The 16,810-nt window shown below is 54.1% G+C and overlaps 1 protein-coding gene across 1 annotated transcript; it reads left to right on the top strand.

Moving 5' to 3' along the window:
- Positions 1-473: 473 nt before the first annotated feature.
- Positions 474-15,485, top strand: LOC140411284 (probable G-protein coupled receptor 139). The gene is made up of 3 exons (XM_072500406.1): positions 474-700; positions 8,334-8,391; positions 14,584-15,485. Exons 1-3 carry the CDS (start codon positions 686-688, stop codon positions 15,483-15,485), a joined length of 975 nt encoding a protein of 324 aa, XP_072356507.1. The 5' UTR covers positions 474-685.
- Positions 15,486-16,810: the final 1,325 nt, after the last annotated feature.

Genomic DNA, 16,810 nt, shown 5'->3' with positions numbered 1-16,810 from the left:
AAGCTGCGCCTGTCCAATGGGACAATTTCCATCCAGATGCCTCGCTATTTCTTCCTTGATGATAGATTCCAGCATCTTTCCTACTACCGAAGTGAAGCTCACTGGCCTATAATTACCCGCTTTCTGCCTACCTCTTTATTTCTTTGTTCTAATAAGGAAGAGATACACCCTGATGATGCAACAGACCCCTCCCCTAATAAGGAGAGCCGACACCCTGATGATGTTACAGACCCCTCCCCCAATAAGGAGAGCTGACACCCTGATGATGCAACAGACCCCTCCCCCAATAAGGAGAGCCGACACCCTGTTGATGTAACTGACCCCTCCCCTAATAAGAGAGACCGCACCCTGATGACGGACAGACACCTCCCCTAATAAGGGGGACCCCACCCCTGATATGGGAGAGATACTCCCTGATGACCATCCGGACACTGACCCCCCCCAACTAGGTCTGGACCCCGCCCTGCGGTGACCCCGCCTCCTGACGCCACAAACCCTGATGATGACGTCCTGGTTCTCCCGCCTTGGCGCAGGCGCCTCCCGCCCCCTCGACAGGTGGAACCACTGCAGTGGCCGGCCATTCAGCCCATCGAGTGAGCGCGCACCGGGACCCTGAGGTAGCGGCCTAACCAGGCGCCCCCAAGGCCAGGAGGAGAGAACAACTCGGCCAAGGTCAATATTGCGAATGCAGCAGAGGATGGTAACTTCCCATTTCCTTCAGTGCCTGGTGACTTTTGGAAATGGCCAACCCAGAAGATGTTTGGGGTTGTTTGGGGTTATGGGGGTCACGGGGGGATAGGGAGGGGAAGTGGGCCGAGATAGAATGCTCTTTTAGAGGGTCGACGAAGACTCGATGGCCTCCTCCTGCACTGGAGGGATTGGAAGGTTCTATGCAGGCTCTGCTACTCTGCCCTGTGGTATGGTTTTGGTAATGGCGCACGGTGCTGGTCATTCTTTGGTCGATCCTGGCTTTGATCCTGGGTAGACAGGGTGCTGTCCGTGTGGTTGGGAAAGGCGCGATCAGGCTATCGAGTTGGATGATCAATCCCCCAGTCTATCCCAGTTTTTATCCCTGGAATCATTCTGGTGAATTTCCTCCGCACTTTTATCAACTGTTTTATGAGCAGCGCGACTCAGTGCCGTAGCCATACCTCCTCCCCGACCCCCCCCCCTGCACAGAAACAATGTCCTCCGGAACGCCTCGATTGAACCAGCCTCCTCCACACTCCCAGGCCGCGCGTTCCCGACCCAAACCCCTCGCTGTGATTTTCTAAAAGCTCATCACATTTGCTTCTTGTTCAAATCACTTTCAATCGGCGCCCTCTCCAGATCCTTTGAAAAACAGGAACAGTTTCTCCCTGAGTACTCAGTCCAGCTCCCCCCCCCCCCCCCAATGGTTTTGGACATCTCTAACCTCCTCGCCTTTTTTCTCCAAGGAAAACTCGCAAACTCACCAACCTGTCCTCACAACTGAAGTTTCTCATCCCCCGAACCATTCTTGTGAACCTCCTCTGCTCTCTCTTCAGTGAGTTCGCCTCCTTCCTGTAGTGTAGCCGACCAGGATAGTCCACAATATTCCAGCTGAGGTCTAACTGGTGTCTTGTATCGGCTCAGTATAACTAACTTCCTCGCTCCTGTAATCTCTGCCCCTATAAATAAAGCTCAGGGTACTAGTATCTTTAGGAACTGCTCTCGTTACCTGTCCTCTTCAACGATCTATGCACAAATCTACCCAGCTCCCCCTGTTCCTGCACCCATAGGCCGCAGGAACAGAATTAGGCCACTCGGCCCATCCAGTCCCCTCCGCCATTCGTTGAGATTGTGACTGATCCGCTGTGATAATCCTCATTCCATCTTCCTGCCTTATCCCCGTGACCCTCGACCCCCTCACTGATTAACAATCTCTCAGCCTGGACCATACTGAACGGCCCAGCCTTGACAGCTCTCTGCGGTGAAGAGTTCCACACTCACTCCCCTCCGAGAGAAGATATTCCTCCTCATCTCGGTGTGAAATGGGCGACCCCTCGCTCTGAGATTCTGTCCTCTGCTCCCAGACTCTCCCACACGGGGAAACATCCTCTCAGAATCTCCCCTCACTCTGAGATTCTGTCCTCTGCTCCCAGACTCTCCCACACGGGGAAACATCCTCTCAGAATCTCCCCTCACTCTGAGATTCTGCCCTCTGGGCCCAGACTCTCCCACACGGGGAAACATCCTCTCAGAATCTCCCCTCACTCTGAGATTCTGCCCTCTGCTCCCAGACTCTCCCACACGGGGAAACATCCTCTCAGAATCTCCCCTCACTCTGAGATTCTGCCGTCTGCTCCCAGACTCTCCCACACGGGGAAACATCCTCTCAGAATCTCTCCTCACTCTGAGATTCTGCCCTCTGGGCCCAGACTCTCCCACAGGGGGAAACAGCCTCTCAGCATCTTCCCTCACTCTGAGATTCTGTCCTCTGCTCCCAGACTCTCCCACACGGGGAAACATCCTCTCAGAATCTCCCCTCACTCTGAGATTCTGTCCTCTGGGCCCAGACTCTCCCACACGGGGAAACATCCTCTCAGAATCTCCCCTCACTCTGAGATTCTGTCCTCTGGGCCCAGACTCTCCCACACAGAGAAACATCCTCTCAGAATCTCCCCTCACTCTGAGATTCTGTCCTCTGCTCCCAGACTCTCCCACACGGGGAAACATCCTCTCAGAATCTCCCCTCACTCTGAGATTCTGTCCTCTGGGCCCAGACTCTCCCACACGGGGAAACATCCTCTCAGAATCTCCCCTCACTCTGAGATTCTGTCCTCTGGGCCCAGACTCTCCCACACAGGGAAACATCCTCTCAGAATCTCCCCTCACTCTGAGATTCTGTCCTCTGCTCCCAGACTCTCCCACACGGGGAAACATTCTCTCAGAATCTCCCCCCACTCTGAGATTCTGCCGTCTGCTCCCAGATTCTCCCACACGGGGAAACATCCTCTCAGAATCTCCCCTCACTCTGAGATTCTGTCCTCTGCTCCCAGACTCTCCCACACGGGGAAACATCCTCTCAGAATCTCCCCTCACTCTGAGATTCTGCCCTCTGGGCCCAGACTCTCCCACACGGGGAAACATCCTCTCAGAATCTCCCCTCACTCTGAGATTCTGTCCTCTGCTCCCAGACTCTCCCACACGGGGAAACATCCTCTCAGCATCTCCCCTCACTCTGAGATTCTGTCCTCTGCTCCCAGACTCTCCCACACGGGGAAACATCCTCTCAGAATCTCCCCTCACTCTGAGATTCTGTCCTCTGCTCCCAGACTCTCCCACACGGGGAAACATCCTCTCAGCATCTCCCCTCACTCTGAGATTCTGTCCACAGGGCCCAGACTCTCCCACACGGGGAAACATCCTCTCAGAATCTCCCCTCACTCTGAGATTCTGCCCTCTGCTCACAGACTCTCCCACACGGGGAAACAGCCTCTCAGAATCTCCCCTCACTCTGAGATTCTGTCCTCTGCTCCCAGACTCTCCCACATGGGGAAACATCCTCTGAGAATCTCCCCTCGCTCTGAGATTCTGCCCTCTGGGCCCAGACTCTCCCACACAGGGAAACATCCTCTCAGAATCTCCCCTCACTCTGAGATTCTGCCGTCTGCTCCCAGATTCTCCCACACGGGGAAACATCCTCTCAGAATCTCCCCTCACTCTGAGATTCTGCCCTCTGCTCCCAGACTCTCCCACACGGGGAAACATCCTCTCAGAATCTCCCCTCACTCTGAGATTCTGCCCTCTGGGCCCAGACTCTCCCACATGGGGAAACATCCTCTCAGAATCTCCCCTCACTGAGATTCTGTCCTCTGGGCCCAGACTCTCCCACACGGGGAAACATCCTCTCAGAATCTCCCCTCACTCTGAGATTCTGCCCTCTGCTCCCAGACTCTCCCACACGGGGAAACATCCTCTCAGAATCTCCCCTCACTCTGAGATTCTGCCCTCTGCTCCCAGACACTCCCACACGGGGAAACATCCTCTCAGAATCTCCACTCACTCTGAGATTCTGCCCTCTGGGCCCAGACTCTCCCACACGGGGAAACATCCTCTCAGAATCTCCCCTCACTCTGAGATTCTGCCCTCTGGGCCCAAACTCTCCCACACGGGGAAACATCCTCTCAGAATCTCCCCTCACTCTGAGATTCTGCCCTCTGCTCCCAGACTCTCCCACACGGGGAAACATCCTCTCAGCATCTCCCCTCACTCTGAGATTCTGCCCTCTGGGCCTAGACTCTCCCACACGGGGAAACATCCTCTCAGAATCTCCCCTCACTCTGAGATTCTGCCCTCTGCTCCCAGACACTCCCACACGGGGAAACATCCTCTCAGAATCTCCACTCACTCTGAGATTCTGCCCTCTGGGCCCAGACTCTCCCACACGGGGAAACATCCTCTCAGAATCTCCCCTCACTCTGAGATTCTGCCCTCTGGGCCCAGACTCTCCCACACGGGGAAACATTCTCTCAGAATCTCCCCTCACTCTGAGATTCTGCCCTCTGCTCCCAGACTCTCCCACACGGGGAAACAGCCTCTCAGAATCTCCCCTCACTCTGAGATTCTGTCCTCTGCTCCCAGACTCTCCCACATGGGGAAACATCCTCTGAGAATCTCCCCTCGCTCTGAGATTCTGCCCTCTGGGCCCAGACTCTCCCACACAGGGAAACATCCTCTCAGAATCTCCCCTCACTCTGTGATTCTGCCCTCTGCTCCCAGATTCTCCCACACGGGGAAACATCCTCTCAGAATCTCCCCTCACTCTGAGATTCTGCCCTCTGCTCCCAGACTCTCCCACACGGGGAAACACCCTCTCAGAATCTCCCCTCACTCTGAGATTCTGCCCTCTGGGCCCAGACTCTCCCACACGGGGAAACATCCTCTCAGAATCTCCCCTCACTCTGAGATTCTGTCCTCTGGGCCCAGACTCTCCCACACGGGGAAACATCCTCTCAGAATCTCCCCTCACTCTGAGATTCTGCCCTCTGCTCCCAGACTCTCCCACACGGGGAAACATCCTCTCAGAATCTCCCCTCACTCTGAGATTCTGCCCTCTGCTCCCAGACACTCCCACACGGGGAAACATCCTCTCAGAATCTCCACTCACTCTGAGATTCTGCCCTCTGGGCCCAGACTCTCCCACACGGGGAAACATCCTCTCAGAATCTCCCCTCACTCTGAGATTCTGCCCTCTGGGCCCAAACTCTCCCACACGGGGAAACATCCTCTCAGAATCTCCCCTCACTCTGAGATTCTGCCCTCTGCTCCCAGACTCTCCCACACGGGGAAACATCCTCTCAGCATCTCCCCTCACTCTGAGATTCTGCCCTCTGGGCCTAGACCCTCCCACACGGGGAAACATCCTTTCAGAATCTCCCCTCACTCTGAGATTCTGCCCTCTGCTCCCAGACTCTCTCACACGGGGAAACATCCTCTCAGAATCTCCCCTCACTCTGAGATTCTGCCCTCTGGGCCCAGACTCTCCCACACGGGGAAACTTCCTCTCAGAATCTCCCCTCACTCTGAGATTCTGTCCTCTGGGCCCACACTCTCCCACACGGGGAAACATCCTCTCAGAATCTCCCCTCACTCTGAGATTCTGTCCTCTGGGCCCAGACTCTCACACACGGGGAAACATCCTCTCAGCATCGATCCTGTCAAACCCCCGGAGAATCCTCGATGTCTCAATAATTTTACTCCTTATTTCTCATTGCCTCCACGTTTTATATGGGGCGAAATTCTCCCGAAACGGCGCGATGTCCGCCGACTGGCGCCCAAAACGGCGCCAATCAGACGGGCATCGCACCGCCCCAAAGGTGTGGAATGCTCCGCATCTTTGGCGGCCTAGCCCCAACATTGAGGGGCTAGGCCGACGCCGGAGGAATTTCCGCCCCGCCAGCTGGCGGAAACGGCCTTTGTTGCCCCGCCAGCTGGCGCGGAAATGACATCTCCGGGCGGCGCAAGCGCGGGAGCGTCAGCGGCCGCTGACAGTTTCCCGCGCATGCGCAGTGGAGGGAGTCTCTTCCGCCTCCGCCATGGTGGAGACCGTGGCAGAGGCGGAAGGGAAAGAGTGCCCCCACGGCACAGGCCCGCCCGCGGATCGGTGGGCCCCGATCGCGGGCCAGGCCACCGTGGGGGCACCCCCCGGGGCCAGATCGCCCCGCGTCCCCCCCCCAGGACCCCAGAGCCCGCCCGCGCCGCCTTGTCCCGCCGTTCAAAAGGTGGTTTAATCCACGCCGGCGGGACAGGCAATTTATCGGCGGGACTTCGGCCCATCCGGGCCGGAGAATGGAGCGGGGGGGACCCGGCCCGATTCCCGCCCCAGCCGAATATCCGGTACCGGAGACTTCGGCAACCGGCGGGGGCGGGATTCACGGCGGCCATCGGCCATTCTCCGACCCGGCGGGGGGTCGGAGAATGACGCCCTATGTCTCTCAGTTTGAGACTCGGAGAGGGATTTTCCGATTCTGCGGCTAAGCGCCGAATCCGGCGTGGCAACTGTGGTGTTTTACGACCCCAAAATCGGTCGCACCGTACAACATAGCGGCGGCCGTGCGCAACGGCACACCTGCCAAAATACCGCGCCAGAGGCCGCTCTTGCGACGCTCTGACCCCTCCAAGCGGCGTACTCCAGGAGCCGCGCGAGCCGGCCGAAGGCGGGGACTGTCTCGCGGGCCGGTTCCGCCAGCGGCCTCCGCCCTGTACCAAGGCGGGGCCGACGCAAGCCACGGCCGCGTGATGCCCGGCCACGGCCCCGGCAATTGCCCGGAGCGTAGCGGCAGCTGGAGGCGGGCGCGCTACCCTGCCGTCCTGCTCGGCCCCCAGCGACACGGGGAGTCGGTGGCCATTTTACGCCAGTTTCTACTCCTGCATCGGAGAATCCCGCCCCACACGTCAACCGCGCAGCCGGGAACTCGGCACATCGGGGGCGGAGCATCGGGGTGAACCATCCAATGGCGTGCGGCGCACGACGCGGTTGACTCCGGCCTCGAGGGGCGGAGCCTCAATAACTGGCGACGCCCCCTATTTTGGCGTCGGGAGGGATTCTCCGCCGTTGGCCGATAGCAGCGAGCAATGGAGATTTCCGGACTCGGGATCAGGTGAGGGTCAGTTGATTGAAGGTAGGGGGAATCTTGAAGGGTCTGTACCTGATTGATGGACTATATCGGTCGGAGGCTCTGTCTCAGTCGGAGGGTCCGTGTCTCTCGGAGGCTCTGACTTGGACGGTCGGACGTAAGGTACCCCGAGGTCCGTGAAGATCATTGGTGAGCCAGATGGGTTTTTCCGACAATCGGCAATGGTCACTGTCAGACATTTAATTCCAGATTTGTATTGAATTTCCCCGTCCGCCATGGTGGGATTCGAACCAGCGCCCCCAGAGCATTACCCTGGGTCTCTGGACTACTTATCCAGTGACAAAGCCACTGCCCTTCACTGGATGGAGCTGAAAGTGCGCTACTTGTTTTGGGTTTTGTATTAGTTTGAGCTGCTCCATCAGGTTCCTACAATGTCCCAGGTCACGTCGCTGATTCAATTTCCGATGCTGCCTCTGATGTGCACTCTGACAAAGGAAGGTTCAGGCTTGGAGATAGGTTTAACACATTTATAGAACAGTTAACAATTCTCCTACTTGAGTTCGACTCTCCTGCTGAACTTACTATAGTAACTCAGTCTAACTAACCAGTCTGCTCTAAGCCATGCGGTGGGTGTGATGCTCTGATCTGCCCCTGTCTCTCTGAGTGTCGCCTATGGAAAGAGAAAGAGCATGTGTGCCCTGTCCTTTTATATGGGTCGCCCCCTTGTGGTAGTGTCACCTCTGGGTGTGTCTTGACCTATTGGTCGTGTCCTATCTAACTGACCTATTTGTTGAATGTCTGTGTGTCATGAAAGTCTCTGGTTCTCCCTCTAGTGGTTATTTAGTTGCAGTGTATCTGCATTAACCCCTTGTGTATTTACAGTGATGCGTATCCACCACCCTTTCTCGTTGACTAGGACTCTGTACAATCCCATCCACCACTGAACAGAGTGGCCACACTTAAAGAGAGCAGACACGCCCCGGGGTGGCGTTGCTGAGAGAGGAACTCCGCCCGTGGGTCACTGTCTGTGCGGAGTCTGCACGTTCTCCCCGTGTCTGCGTGGGCTTCCTCCGGATGCTCCGGTTTCCTCCCACAGCGTGTAGGTGAGCTGGGGTTATTGGGATGGGGGGGGGGGGAGGTGGGGGGGGGGGGGTGTTCCTTGGGTAGTGTCCCTCGTTCAGAGGGTTGGTGCAGACCAGATGAATCGAATGGTCTTCAATTCTGCACTTTCAGGATTCTGCGGAAACTCTGGCAAGTGGACGATTACTGAACAAGACATCGGGACCTGGAGGTGAGATGGAGATTGTAGCTTCCATTCAACCTGCTGGTTTTAATTGTCCCATCATCCAATTCGATCCCGAAGCTTAAAGAACGCTCCCTTGACACAGACGTAACTCGATGTCGCAGCCTTCTTGCTCACATTGAAAACAAGCAAGAATGTCGCAACCTCCATGTCCCGTCTGGGGAGATGGAGCAGGGTACAAATTGGGAGCACTGGGAAAGCTATGCCTGAGAGCTGGATGCTGAGGGAGTTACATCAAGGGCACATCACTCCTCAGAGCAAATGATGGAAACGTTTTATACCGTCAAGAAAGTATATTACCTGATCCTTGCCATCATTGGTGTTCCAGGTAAGTGAGCGTAACTATTTACGAAGGTCGCTATTCGGGGCGGCACAGATGGAGACGGGCAGACGATGTTGCAATGATGTCGAATGAAAGGACCCTTTGAGAGACAATGATTCCACGGCACAGCGGTTAGCACTGCTGCCTCACAGCGCCAGGGACCCAGGCTCAATTCCCTCCTCGGGTGACTGTGTGGAGTCTGCGCGTTCTGGGTCCTCTGCTCTTTGTGGTTTTTACGAATGACTTGGATGAGGAAGTGGAAGGGTGGGTTAGCAAGCTTGCCGATGACGCGAAGGTTGGGGGACTTGTGGATAGTGTCGAGGGCTGTTGCAGGTTAGAACAAGGACATTGACAGGATGCAGAGCTGGGCTGAGAAGTGGCAGATGTAGTTCAACCTTAATAAATGTGAAGTGATTCATTTTGGAAGGTGAATGTGAATGTTGAATACAGGGTTAAAGGCAGGATTCTTGGAAGTGTGGAGGAACAGAGGGATCTTGGGGTCCACGTACATAGATCCCACAAAGATGCCACCCAGGTTGATAGGGTTGTTAAGAAGGCGTGTGGTGTGTTGGCTTTCATTAACAGGGGGATTGAGTTTAAGAGCCGTGAGGTTTTTCTGCAGCTTTATAAAACTCTAGTTAGGCCACACTTGGAATATTGTGTCCAGTTCTGGTCGCCTCATTCTCGGAAGGATGTGGATGCTTTGGAGAGGGTGCAGAGGAGATTTACCAGGATGCTGCCTGGACTGGAGGGCAGGACTTATGAAGGAAGGTTGAAGTAGTGAAGTAAAAAACTCAACACTATTCTTAGAATTGCCCCTATACCAAAAAGTGTCAATAAGACATTCTAGATGGCGAACAGCAATTCTCACTCCCTGACTCCTATGCAGACTTAGGTGGGTGCTATTCGGGTCAATCTATATTTTCAAGTTATCCCTCATCCCCCGATAACTCTTCCTCCCTCCTCCCCCCTCTCTCGCTCTCCTATCACTCTCCCTCTCTCCTTCCCCCCCTCTCCCCTATCTCTCTCCTCCCCCTCTCTCTCCCCCTCTCTCCCCTATTCTCTCTCTCCCCCCCCAACTCTCTCTCTCTCCTCATCTCTCTACTTCTCCCTCTCTCTCTCTCCCCCCTATATCTCTCGCTCTCTCCTCCCCTCTCTCTCTCTCTCTCTCTCCCTACCTCTCCCCCTCTCTCCCTCTCCCCCCTCTCTCTCTCCCCCCCTAGCTCCCTCACTCCTTCCTCCTCTCTCTCTCCCTCTCTCTTCCCCATCTCTCTCTCCCTCTCTCCTTCCCCCTCTCCCTCCCCCCAACTCTCTCTCCTCATCTCTCTCCTTCTCCCTCTCTCTCTCTCTCCCCCTAGGGAACTACAGGCCGGTGAGCCTTACTTCAGTGGTAGGGAAATTACTGGAGAGAATTCTTCGAGACAGGATCTAATCCCATTTGGAAGCAAATGGACGTATTAGTGAGAGGCAGCATGGTTTTGTGAAGGGGAGGTTGTGTCTCACTAACTTGATAGAGTTTTTCGAGGAGGTCACAAAGATGATTGATGCAGGTAGGGCAGTGGATGTTGTCTATATGGACTTCAGAAAGGCCTTTGACAAGGTCCCTCATGGTAGACTAGTACAAAAGGTGAAGTCACATGGGATCAGGGGTGAGCTGGCAAGATGGATACAGAACTGGCTAGGTCATAGAAGGCAGAGAGTAGCAATGGAAGGATGCTTTTCTAATTGGAGGGCTGTGACCAGTGGTGTTCCGCAGGGATCAGTGCTGGGACCTTTGCTGTTTGTAGTATATATAAACGATTTGGAGGAAAATGTAACTGGTCTGATTAGTAAGTTTGCAGACGACACAAAGGTTGGTGGAATTGCGGATAGCGATGAGGACTGCCAGAGAATACAGCAGGATTTAGATTGTTTGGAGATTTGGGCGGAGAGATGGCAGATGGAGTTTAATCCGGACAAATGTGAGGTAATGCATTTTGGAAGGTCTAATGCAGGTAGGGAATATACAGTGAATGGTAGAACCCTCAAGAGTATTGAAAGTCAGAGAGATCTAGGAGTACAGTTCCACAGGTCACTGAAAGGGGCAACACAGGTGGAGAAGGTAGTCAAGAAGGCATACGGCATGCTTGCCTTCATTGGCCGGGGCATTGAGTATAAGAATTGGCAAGTCATGTTGCAGCTGTATAGAACCTTAGTTAGGCCACACTTGGAGTATAGTGTTCAATTCTGGTCGCCACACTACCAGATGGATGTGGAGGCTTTAGAGAGGGTGCAGAAGAGATTTACCAGAATGTTGCCTGGTATGGAGGGCATTGGCTATGAGGGGCGGTTGAATAAACTCGGTTTGTTCTCACTGGAACGACGGAGGTTGAGGGGCGACCTGATAGAGGTCTACAAAATTATGAGCGGCATAGACAGAGTGGATAGTCAGAGGCTTTTCCCCACGGTAGAGGGGTCAATTACTAGGGGGCATAGGTTTAAGGTGAGAGGGGCAAGGTTTAGAGTAGATGTACGAGGCAAGTTTTTTACGCAGAGGGTAGTGGGTGCCTGGAACTCGCTGCCGGAGGAGGTGGTGGAAGCAGGGACGATAGTGACATTTAAGGGGCATCTTGACAAATATATGAATAGGATGGGAATAGAGGGATACGGACCCAGGAAGTGTAGAAGATTGTAGTTTAGTCGGGCAGCATGGTCGGCAGGGGCTTGGAGGGCCGAAGGGCCTGTTCCTGTGCTGTACATTTCTTTGTTCTTTGTTCATTGTTCTACCTCTCTCCTCCCCCCCCCCCTCTCTCTCTCTCCCTCCCTCTTCAGTAAACACAAGCTGCCAGTGGATGGGGATGTGGTGGACCCGGCACCTCAGCTCCTCCCAACCCTGTGCTCCGTTCTGAGAGCCGTGGCTGGGATTTGAGTTCCATTCACTCAGCATCCCCACCCGACAGTTGCCTCTCCTCCCTCGTCTTCCCTCTCGCCCATTTGGGAAAACTGCCTCTGCCAGCTGACCACCTGCGGGTGGAGAAGGTCTCCAGGGGGAGGACCCTGTATGTGGTGGTCCTGCGCTGCTCCGCAGGGGTCCCAGGCGGGAGATGCCACTTGCGATCGGAGATTAAGGAGCTCCACGGACTCCCAGGCCCGCCAGCCTTTGCTGCGGCCGAGGGAAGCCCCCCCTTCCAGATTTGCGTTGGTTGCCTGGGGTTGCAGCCCCTGATCAGCACTTTCAGGGGGCTTGCTCCTCAACGCTCGGTTGCACTTCAGCCCCGTGCCCCCCCCGCCCCCTTCATTGCCAGCATCCCTCCCCAACTCAACTGCCTTCCCTTGCCCTCAAATTCCATCCCACCCCCCCCCCCCCCTCCGTGTATCTCCTGGGAGACTTCCCGCCGCATCCAGCTGAGCTCGCCACTCCGAATCCTGCTCCCGTCCTGTCCCATGAGCCGCGGGCGATTAAGGTCCATATCGGGGAGGGCCCAGGGGAGGGGGGGCGGTTTGCTCAAAAGAGGTGGGTTACTAAGCTTCGCCCTGGCGGGCACCGCTTTGAAGGCGATCCAATCACAGAGGCGGTGATTGTTAATCCAGGGAAGGGATTATTATTTAAATGATAAAATATTAAAACATGCTGCTGTGCAGAGAGAGACCTGGGTGTGCTAGTGCATGAGTCGCAAAAAGTTGGTTTACAGGTGCAGCAGGTGATTAAGAAGGCGAATGGAATTTTGTCCTTCATTGCTAGAGGGATGGAGTTTAAGACTAGGGAGGTTCTGCTGCAATTGTATAAGGTGTTAGTGAGGCCACACCTGGAGTATTGTGTTCAGTTTTGGTCTCCTTACCTGACAAAGGGCGTACTGGCGCTGGAGGGAGTGCAGAGGAGATTCACTAGGTTACTCCCAGAGCTGAAGGCGTTGGATTACGAGGAGAGGTTGAGTAGACTGGGACTGTACTCGTTGGAATTTAGAAAGATGAGGGGGGATCTTATACAAACATAAGATTATGAAGGGAATAGATAGGATAGATGCGGGCAGGTTGTTTCCACTGGCGGGTGAAAGCAGAACTAGGGGGCATAGCCTCAAAATAAGGGGAAGCAGATTTAGGACTGAGTTTAGGAGGAACTTTTTCACCCAAAGGGTTGTGAATCTATGGAATTCCTTGCCCAGTGAAGCAGTAGAGGCTCCTTCATTAAATGTGTTTAAGATAAAGATAGATAGTTTTTTGAGGAATAAAGGGATTAAGGGTTATGGTGTTCGGGCCGGAACGTGGAGCTGAGTCCACAAAAGATCAGCCATGATCTCATTGAATGGTGGAGCAGGCTCGAGGGGCCAGATGGCCTACTCCTGCTCCTAGTTCTTATGTACTTGTTTGAAGCAGGAGGGTAGAATGGGGACGAGCTGATAGCCAGGTAGACAAAGCTACCTGGCGAGGTGCCCCACCTCATTTCAATGTATCAAGCATATCCCTGGAAGCGTATCTCTGCTTTTCCCTGTTTCTTGCGTGTTGTACAAACAATGCAGACCGTACATAGGGAAGGAAGGAGAGACTGCAGAATATAATGTTACAGTTATAGCAAGGTGTAGAGAAAAGATCAACTTAATACGAGGTAGGTCCATTCAAAAGCCTGATGGCAGTCGGGAAGAAGCTGTTCTTGAGTCGGTTGGTACGTGACCTCAAACTTTGGTATCTTATTCCTGACGGAAGAAGGTGGAAGAGAGTATGTCCGGGGTGCGGGGGGTCCTTAATTATGCTGGCTGCCTTTCCGAGGCAGCGGGAATTATAGATAGAGTCAATGGATGGGAGGCTGGTTTGCGTGACGGACTGGGCTACATTCACAACCTTTTGTAGTTTCCTGCGGTCTTGGGCAGAGCAGGCTCCATACCAAGCTGTGATACAACCAGAAAGAATGCTTTCTCTGGTGCATCTGTCGCAGTTGGTGAGGGTCGTAGCTGACATGCCAAATTTCCTTAGTCTTCTGAGAAAGTAGAGTCGTTGGTGGGCTTTCTTAACTATAGTGTCGGCATGGAGGGACCAGGACAGGCTGTTGGTGATCTGGACACCTAAGAACTTGAAGCTCTCGACCCTTTCTACTTCGTCCCCATTGATGTAGACAGGGGCATGTTCTCCACTACGCTTCCTGAAGTCGATGACAATCTCCTTCGTTTTGTTGCCATTGAGGGAGAGATTATTGTCGTCGCACCAGTTCACCAGATTTGGGCGCAGAGATGGTGGTGATTATGGGAAGTGGGGTTGACTTTTGAAAATTACTTGCCACACCTCCAATCCCACCCCTCTTCATGCTAAAGGCTTGCCCTTCCTACCCGGGTTAGCCATGGATAACGGGAAGAGGATGTGTAATTAGGAAGGGAAGAAAACTGGCAGTCCGTTTCCCTTTCATAGATATTTTTCATAGAATTTACAGTGCAGAAGGAGGCCATTCGGCCCATCGAGTCTGCACCGGCTCTTGGAAAGAGCACCCTACCCAAGGTCAACACCTCCACCCTATCCCCGTAACCCAGTAACCCCACCCAACACGAAGGGCAATTTTGGACACTAAGGGCAATTTATCACGGCCAATCCACCTAACCTGTACATCTTTGGACCGTGGGAGGAAACCGGAGCACCCGGAGGAAACCCACGCACACACGGGGAGGATGCGCAGACTCCGCACAGACAGTGACCCAAGCCGGAATTGAACCTGGGACCCTGGAGCTGTGAAGCAATTGTGCTACCCACAAGGCTACCGTGCTGCCCATCAGGGCTTAGTGAGAACGCCAATCCAGTGAGCCGTTACCACCCTGGGAAAAAATTGTCTGAATACATGTTATAACATCTTTATTACAACAGCAAGTTCCTTTCTCACTTCCAATGCTCTCTTTCAGTTAATTTAGTGGCAATTGTGATCCTGTCCCGGGGAAAGTGTGGCCTCTCGACTTGCACCACTCGCTACCTCGTGGCCATGGCAGTAACTGATCTATTGGTCATTATCGTGGAGGTCATCCTGAGCCGGATCAATTATTACTACTTGCCGGGATCTTTCCTGAACATCACTCCTCTGTGTAGCATGGTCAGTGTGCTCGTTCGGGCAGCCACAAACTGCTCTGTCTGGTTCACCGTCATTTTCTCCTTCGATCGATTTGTGGCCATTTGCTGTCAGACGCTTAAAACTAAATACTGCACCGCGAAAACTGCGGCTGTCGTCATCGCAACAACCTGCCTCCTGCTGTGTTGCAAAAACGTCCCCCTGTACTTCATATATAAACCTCTGTTGATAATCGACAACACGCCCTGGTACTGTGACGTAAAGCCAAATTGCTTCACTGATCCCATCTGGGTGGGATATGGCTGGTTTGATAAGGTGTTGACGCCATTGCTGCCGTTCGCTTTCGTCGTGCTGCTCAACACGCTGACAGTCCGACACATTTTAGTCGCCAGTCGCTCCCGGAAGAGGCTCAGGGGTCAGAGTCAGGCAGAGAATCACAGCGACCCTGAGATGGAGAGTCGGAGGAAGTCTATAATTCTACTCTTCGCCATATCGGGCAGCTTCATCCTCCTCTGGATGGTGTTTGTGATTGAATTCTTATATTATACCATTACAGGGCGAGGCCCCGGGAGTTACAATGATTCTGAGTACATCTTACAGCAAGTTGGATACATGTTGCTGAATTTAAATTGTTGCACAAACACATTTATTTATGGGGTGACTCAGTCCAAGTTCAGGGAGCAGATCAAGTTTGCTGTAAAATGCCCAGTTACATCGAGTATTCACTTAATTAATAAATAAATCAACTGAGCGTGGAAACATAGACATTGGAGCTTCAATGTTCGGCAGACAGGATATTTAGGACAGGGCACTATTCCTCATTGACAGAAAAATATAGATCAACATGTCATTGCGTGAGTTCTGAGGGAGTGCTGCACACTCAGAGGGTCAGTACTGAGGGAGTGCTGCAATGTCAGAGGGTCGGTACTGAGGGAGTGCTGCGCTGTCAGAGGGTGAGTACTGAGGGAGTGCCGCATTGTCAGAGGGTCAGTACTGAGGGAGTGCTGCACTGTCACCGGGTCAGTACTGAGCGAATGCTGCACTGTCAGCGGGTGAGTACTGAGGGTGTGCTGCACTGTCAGAGGGTCAATACTGAGGGAGTGCCGCACTGTCAGAGGGTCTTTACAGAGGGAGTACCGCACTGACAGAGATTCAGTACTGAGGGAGCGCTGCACTGTCAGAAGGTCAGTACTGAGGGAGTGCCGCACTGTCAGAGGGTCAGTACTGAGAGAATGCTGCACTGTCAGAGGGTCAGTACTGAGGGAGTGCTGCACTGTCAGAGGGTCGGTACTGAGGGAGTACCGCACTGTCAGAGAGTAAGTACTGAGGGAGTGCTGCACTGTCAGAGGGTCAGTACTGAGGGAGTGCTGCACTGTCAGAGGGTCAGTACTGAGGGAGTGCTGCACTGCCGGAGGGTCAGTACTCAGGGAGTGCCGCACTGTCAGAGGCTCAGTACTGAGGGAGTGCTGCACTGTCAGAGGGTCAGTACTGAGGGAGTGCTGCACTGTCAGAGAGTCAGTACTGAGGGAGTGCTGTACTGTCAGAGGGTCAGTACTGAGGGAGTACTGCACTGTCAGAGAGCCAGTCATGAGGGAGTGCTGCACTGTCAGAGGGTCAGTACTGAGGTAGTGCCGCACTGTCAGAGGGTCAGTACTGAGGGAGAGCCGCACTGTCAGAGGGTCAGTACTGAGGGAGTGTTGCACTGTCGGAGGGTCAGTACTGAGGGAGTGCTGCACTGTCAGAGGGTCAGTACTGATGGAGTGCCACACTGTCAGAGGATCAGTACTGAGGGAGTGCTGCACTGTCAGAGGGTCAGTACTGAGGGAGTGCTTCACTGTCAGAGGGTCAGTACTGAGGGAGTGAGGCACTTTCAGAGGGTCAGTACGGAGGGAGTACTGCACTGTCAGAGGGTCAGTACTGAGGGAATGCTGCACTGTCAGAGGGTCAGTACTGAGGGAGTGCTGCACTGTCACAGGGTCAGTACTGAGGGAGTGCCGCACTGTCAGAGGGTCAGTACTGAGGGAGTGCTGCACTGTCAGAGGGTCAGGACTGAGGGAGTGCTGCAC

Source organism: Scyliorhinus torazame, chromosome 4 (assembly GCF_047496885.1).
Source record: "Scyliorhinus torazame isolate Kashiwa2021f chromosome 4, sScyTor2.1, whole genome shotgun sequence".
Taxonomy (NCBI): domain Eukaryota; kingdom Metazoa; phylum Chordata; class Chondrichthyes; order Carcharhiniformes; family Scyliorhinidae; genus Scyliorhinus; species Scyliorhinus torazame.
The sequence above is the reverse complement of the archived record's forward strand: the minus strand, read 5'-3'. Positions and strand labels throughout refer to the sequence as shown.